The 7222-nt window shown below is 43.2% G+C and overlaps 1 protein-coding gene across 1 annotated transcript in view; it reads left to right on the top strand.

Annotated features, from left to right (window-relative positions):
- Positions 1-7222, top strand: part of pld1b (phospholipase D1b) — a 44206-nt gene that overhangs the window by 9167 nt on the left and 27817 nt on the right. The window contains 3 exon segments of the mRNA XM_020585370.1: positions 6838-7008; positions 7111-7219; positions 7221-7222. The exon segment at positions 7221-7222 is cut by the window's right edge and continues 47 nt beyond it. Coding sequence (XP_020441026.1) covers positions 6861-7008; positions 7111-7219; positions 7221-7222 — 259 coding nt within the window. The 5' untranslated portion in view covers positions 6838-6860.

Below are 7222 nucleotides of genomic sequence, written 5' to 3'. Positions count from 1 at the left end.
TTTTTATTCACATTTTGTACAGTGTCCCAACTTTTTTGAAATCGGGTTTGTAGTTTTGCATCTCATTTAGATAGTTGTGTGTTTCTATGCACTCCTTTGTGTCACTTTATTGGTCATTGTTTTTGTCTTTTTGTAATTGTTTTGAGTGAAAACATACCTTTGCATGAGTTCTTACTCTCTTGATGGATCTCCATTCTAACTAAGTGTCTCCTCATGCTGCTTCATGTTCCTCTGACCTTGTGTCTGAGTGTTGAGGCTCTGTTGAAGACTTCTCCTTGGCCAGGTTTGGCTTGGACTGGACCTCATTTGTACGTCGCTTGGATCAAAGTGTCACCCAAAGAGAAGCAGACTGCTCCTGGCCAAGAAAGAGTCTGCCACCGAAACCCACAACTCTTCACACTTGGAATTTTTTAATTCTGAGGTGTTACCATTTGTCAGAGTCAGATTTGTTCCAACTGTTTCTCCCAGTTATGCTAAGCTAACCTGCTCCAGTCTCTTACCTGCAGCTGCTGCACAGACTTGAGCTTGGTGTCACTCTTCTCATGTATTTCCCAAAACATGAAACTATTTTTTTAATAGTTGCTTTTCAAGTTTGAGTGACCGGTAGATTTGCAAAACAGGCCAAAATCAATTCTCTGGAGTGAAACGATACATTTGATCATTGTGCACTGTTGTGCTGATTTTGGGCTGTGAAGTGCTCTAACAGTTGTTTTCATTATTGATTAATCTGCCCTTTTTTTTGTCTTCAAAGGTTTTGTCCTTGAAATTCCAGGAAATAGTGAAAACTGCCCCTTGTTTTGTTTGACTAACACTTGAGAGCACAAAGATAATTCAGGTTTACTGTCACATGTTAGAAGCTAGAATGAGGGTACGTTTGATATTTTTGCTTGAAAAGTTACATAAATACCTTTTAATTTATTTCCTGTTGATTGCCTACTTTATTAAACTGCTGACAATCAAGAAAACTTGCAAAAGGTAGGAGAGTGAATGACAGCCAGACTGCTGACATGTCGGCACATGTGCCTCCGTAAGAGTTTAAAATACAAAACTAGTCAGATTGTCTTTAAACAAGCAGGGGAACTAGAAGCACAAGACCAAATGCATATATTCAGAAAAGCAATACCGGTTAATGCATCCAAAATGCAGTATATGATAAATGAGTGTGTGGCTGTAGGTCGTCCTGACTGATCTGTGGATCGACTAATTGTTGCAGCTCTACACCGAACTGAAAAGTCAGTGGATGTTTTTCAAAACCCTGAGTCTCATACTGATTAACAACTTTATCCTCATGGTAAAGCCTGGACTAGTTTCCTCTTTAATGCAGACAGGTGCCTCGAACAGGAAGTCCCTCTTTCATTGGCCGTCTCCAGGTTCCCAGCCAATGGCAAACGCTCCCTCCTTGCAGTGTCCCGCCCAGCTAAACCCTCCCCTCCTCTGTGTGCGTGTTTGTGTCACTGCAGCAGTCTGCTCACAGCCTGACAGCAGTCTGTCCGGGCTCCAGTGTGTATAAGTGTGTCCTTGTAGAGACGAGGAGTGTGTGTGTGTTTGTGTGAGGAGACAAGACGCTGCAGGGGAGGAGAGCAGCAGCTTCTTGTTTTGCTTTGGGTGAGATTGTTTTGGGAGAAACAGTTTAGGGAAGTGAAAACCTCATGGTGATGGCGATGGGCTCTCCTCAGCCTCAGCGGGCTCAGGTCAGTGGATGTTGACACTGGAGACGTGTTATCTGATGTGTGTTTGTGCGCGCGCGCGTGTGCAGTGGTGATTTCCAGTTTGGCTCTGTGTGTGTGAGAGTTGCTGTCAAAGCTGCAACAAACCACAGTAAAGTTGGATCAGTTCCAGACTGTGAAGTGTCAAAAGATCCCAAAGTAGAACCGCCAAGGTCAGCTGATTAATTGATCAACAGGAGATTAATTGGCAAACAGTTTGATAAGTGAATTATTGTTTCAACCATTTTAAGCCAGAAATCCAGATGTTTGATGATTACAGCTTCTGAGTGTTTAACACTTTTCTGTGAATCATGTGATGGTAAATGTCTGAAATTTCGACAGATGCTCAGACTAAATGAGGCCTGTGACATAAATTACAGTGGGCATCACTATTTTCTCACATTTTATAGCCGGAGATTAAGAAACAAATTGGCGGATTCATCAGATTGTGACTAAAGTTGGTTAGAGTAAAGGTTGACTGTAGGTTGCAGTTGAATTATTAGACTACCTGTGGGTTCTAATTAATTCAATAAGGCTGTGACTGAGAGATTCTACAGTGGAAAAATGAACAGTACCTCTGGTGAACTAATGAGACACGTCCGCCATCATCCAATAGTGGCTACTGTTGGCGGTGTTCAAGGTGCAAATTACAGTAGTGTTTTGAAGGTCTGACCCCCCAGATAGTCTGACCTCCCCCAGTCAAAGCTTTGACCCTCCCAGAGGAGGTTCGAGTAAGAGTGGGGCCAAAACATTTGCACAGTCTTTGTAACTTTAATCATAAATTGAAATATATTTTTACAATCAGGACCCAAGGAAGCATCTAATACAATATAGCATACCTCTAAAGTGGAAGAAGTACTAGAGAATATTTACTTAAGTAAAAGTACAAATACTGTAGTGTAGAAATACTCCGTTACAAGTTCTGCATTCAAAATGTTACTTAGTATCAGCATCAAAATATACAGTACTTGAAGTACCAACAGTACTCATCCTGCAGAATCATACATTTCACATTAATGTGTATCATATTACTGGATTATAATTGATGTTTCTGTGTTCATCATGTTAATGCTGCAGCTGGTAAAGGTGGAGCTGATGGTAACTACCTTATATACTTATACTGTGAAGTACTTTCCATTCTGCTGGGTAGCTGGTGGATTTCCCACCAGGATCCATAGAGTCTGATGGTTCTACTGGATTTGGTTTGATTCATCTGACTCTGAAATATAGTGACAGGCCAAGTATGAAGTAGCAGGAGCTGGAAGTACGACCTGCCACTAAACTCTGTTGGTGAGTGACCTGCCTGTAGCATGACCGATCAGAACATGTGTAGTGTATTTTTTTTGATTTGTCATGGTTTATAAGCTGCTTTCACATGTTGTTTTGTGTGCCTACGTGTAATTGTTTACATGGACTTGGTGTCGGATCAGCAGCATCTCTCTCATCAACACCCTCCCACAGCAACGACAAACAACTTCTGAAACAAACCTCGTGAAATTCCTAAATTTCCTAGTAAGTAGTAACAAGAAGCAGCAGCCAGTAAATATCTAGTTTATATCTTGTAATTACTTAAAATGAACAACTTAATAGAGTTGCCATTGATTATTGGAAAACTAAGAGGAAGGGGGATTGAAATATTGAAACATACCTCAGTGTGTGTGTGTGTGTGTGAGAGAGAAGTTACAGAAGGTAAAGAGAAGAGTAAGGAAGGGGGTTTGTGTGGGAATCCACTTGGTTGAATTGGTTTTGTGTGTGAGAGCCTGCCACCTGGCTGGCGAGCAATGCAGCGGGAGGGAGCTGATGATCTACACTGTACACAATTAATGTGAGTGCTTCCTGGCCTGAAATAATGCACGAACACACACATGCACACAAACTACAGTCTGCATTAATCATCTTAAAATATTTTCTGCAATGTCCAAAATTAATAAGGAACCTTGAAGCCCATTTTCTTCTTACGATTTAGATTATGTCCTTAAACAATCTGTGGTTTAGATGAGCAAAGGGATCACTTTTAGTTGCCAGACTGGCACAGTTAGAGAGCAACTGGTGAGCACAGTAGAGGATTTAATAACTAAAGAGTCAGATATTTTCCTCAGGAGGTGGTGGAGACCAAAAACAGAGCTAAAAGAGAGAGAATATTGTACTTTTTACTCCTCTCAATCAATCTGACAGCCATAAGAGTATAAGAAGAGTTACATATCACCAGTTTATCAAATATTATTCATGATTATTATTTATCATTCAAGTGTATTTGTCATCAGAGTAGAACCGCTGTGGTGGTTCGGGCATCTGTTTCAGATGCCTCCTGGGTGCCTTCCTAGGGAGGTGTTCCGGGCATGTCCCACCAGGAGGAGCCCTCAGGGAAGACCCAGGACATGCTGGAGGGACTACGTCTCCCGGCATTCCCCAGGAGGAGCTGGAGGAAGTGTCTAGGGAGAGGGAAGTCTGTGCATCTTTGCTTAGACTGCTGCCCCCATGACCCGGTTCCGGATAAGCGGAGGAAGATGGATGCATGGATGGATGGATGTATTTGTTGTGTGCACAAAATGTCAGTGACAAATGATTGTGGTGATGCTCAGGTTCTCTACAGCCAGCGAGTCCTCCGACCTGTACGAGTCACGTGTCGATTGTCCCTTCCCTCTAATATGACACACAGGGACATCTCCTGACATAGTGCTCCTTTGTTGCCATGTGGAATTGTAAGATATTAATGACAACATAGGATGCACAGCCAATAGGGATTTCACAATATCGCAATAGAAAAATTTCTCAATGTTGTCATGGGACCGTGACCGTATCTACCACCAGTGGTTGGGTAGGTACAGTGGTGGCAATATCATACCATGAGATTTTGGTATTGCTACATCCCTAATGGGCTTTACAAACCTTGGTCGTCACGGAAACAGTCATGGGCACATGGTTGTGATAAAATCATCACAGTTTTATTGCGTTTTACCACACAAAACGACTTGGTTAGGTTCAGAAACATACCGGTATATCGTGCAACACTAGGTCACATGCTGGAGCTGTGTTTTATGTACCTAGCTATCCACCCAGCCTCCTCCTAGTGCAGACTGTCCAGTTCAATACAGTACTACATCACTGACTGATCCCTTCCTAGAGGACGCGTGACTGTTGGTTGTGATAACCTGCAGATCCTAAATATAAACACTCATATGCAGCCGCAGTATGTGAACCCAAGTACACAGGCTAAAGAGTAGCTGTGTACAGTTGTGGTGTCTAAGCAGGCCTGACATAGGGGAGTATAAAAATCAGATGAGGCAAAAGAGCATTTACACATATAAATATGATCATTATATTGCACAGAGATGGGATTTATTCCTCAGCGACTGTGAAGTGGTGACAGTGCAACGTGGCTACAAGCGGCTGAAACACGCCCAGAGGTTGTCGATGAGGTGACCCGTGTGTGGGAGGCAGTGGAGGCACCAGTGTAACAATACAACACATTGTTGTTCCAACCTTTTTGCCTGTGACCTCTTTCACGGAACAGTGCGTCCGTCCCTTGTCCTGTTGCTCATCAAAGAGACATTTGCCCTCGGAATGTCCCAGCTTCATTTCACTAACTGTTCAAGAGAACAGTGTCCAGTGTTGGTCAAAAAGTCCAAGTTACTACATAAATGTGTGTTTCATCTTGTGACCCCCCCTCACATTTACATACTGACTCTTGGAAAGGTCCAGACCCCAGGTTGGGAACCACTGAACTAACTACCTGACTATAAACACTAAGATCAGGCCACACCAGGGTCTTTGTAGGATAGTTGTGTCCCAAAACAACCCAGTTTGTCCTTAAATTCCACCTTAAAAGTTATTAAAAAGTTATTGACTGGTAACAAGTGAGCAGTAAACCAGCTCACAGGTTTCACCTGTAGTTAAGAATTTGCGTCTCTGTGTGGTTTTTAGTGAGGATAACACAATTGTCTGACAGACAAAAGGCATGTGTCTGAGAGTGTGCCAGTTTGTGTGTCTGCTACTTTCTGCAGGGACTCAGAGCAGGAATATGAGCATTGTTTTAATCAGCGCCATCTCAGGTCTCTGCTCAGGGTCTGTCACTTCGGTCGATCCTTTCCTTCTCCCTCTCTCCTTGGTTTTCACCACGTTGTTTCACCGGTTCCACCAGCAGCTATTTTTACCTGCCTGTAGACACACCTTAAGACATTTTCACACACATTTCATCCTGCGGTTTCACTGCACCACAGGCCGCACAGTGACTGGATGGTTTGCATACTACAGGCTGTGTGTGTGTTTTATGTGCAGTGTAATCTGTATCTGAGTAATGTAAGACATTAATACACTGACATGTGCTGAGCTGTTGGATCAGATGTCTGTTGAGTTGTGTACTGTATGAATGTGGTCATGTGCCTCCTGCAAACCAACTTCCTTTGAGATTAATAAAGAAAAGAATAAACGGAGCTGCATCATGCAGCAAAGGCTACGCTTTTCATGACCGAGGCAGTGGGTTCCACAGTTGTTACTTATGGTTGTTTGTGTGTTACTGGTTTGGCTGCATTGTGCCCACATATACTGTCTGTCGTCAGTTGAGCACCTTGATTTGCATTGCTAAGTATGAAAGGTGTTTGACAGACTGACTGACCTGTTGTTACTGTGGTAACTACAGTGTATTTATAATAAGTCAGGATCCAATTCTGCCTAGAATATGATTGATTGTTCATGTCGTACTTTTAATCTCAATTAACCAACTTTCTTTGGGGAAAGTGTCTTTATTATTTGAAGACACTGTCACCCACCTCTAATTCTGCTCTTTCTAAGGTGCGGCAGCAAAGGTACATTAAGTAAATTTCCCTTTTTCCAATAGGCCTAGCCATTTTAAAGAGCAGTCAAAGACAGATTAAATACCCACACTTGTCTTTATTTCACCAGAAAGGTGAAAACATCCAGTAGATTTGTGTAGGAACCCACACTGGTTTCCAGGATCTGTGATATAGCTTGTTATGCAGTAGTAAATGAGCAAATGAAACCCTGAGCTGACTTATTAGTGCAACACTCTGGCCGTCCTGTGCCACCACTCGGGCCTGGATAAAAGTCGGAAAGGATGTGATTCAGGTTTTTTTGACATAACACCCCCTTCCCTTCCTTACCTGTCTTCCAGGTGAGCCTTGGGCTCCAGAGTGAATGCTAGCCATGTTGCATCAATCAGACCCTACCTCCAGCACCCTGCATCTAGTTGCCAATGATATGACCGGCATCATGGAGAAACTGGACACCCGTGAGCTGGACCTGGGAGAGGGAGAGTACGACATGACGGACACTAGTGCCTTCGGTGTGTGCACTCTGTCAGCTTGGTCCTCATCTGCCTTCGCAGCATTGTCTTTGGCTTAGTGTGATGTCTTGCGTTTGTCTCTGTGTGTGTATTTTTCTGCAGCGGACTGTTTGCCTTTCACAGCAATCTACCACACAGTGGGTTTCAAGGAGCCTGAGGCCAGAGTCTTCCTGTCTGTTCCGATCACCGCCAAGATCCTGGAGGTGGAGCGGTT

Source organism: Monopterus albus, unplaced genomic scaffold (genome assembly GCF_001952655.1).
Source record: "Monopterus albus unplaced genomic scaffold, M_albus_1.0 scaffold362.1, whole genome shotgun sequence".
NCBI classification, from domain to species: domain Eukaryota; kingdom Metazoa; phylum Chordata; class Actinopteri; order Synbranchiformes; family Synbranchidae; genus Monopterus; species Monopterus albus.
Note: the sequence above shows the minus strand (reverse complement) of the source record. Positions and strands in the feature narration are given on the sequence as shown.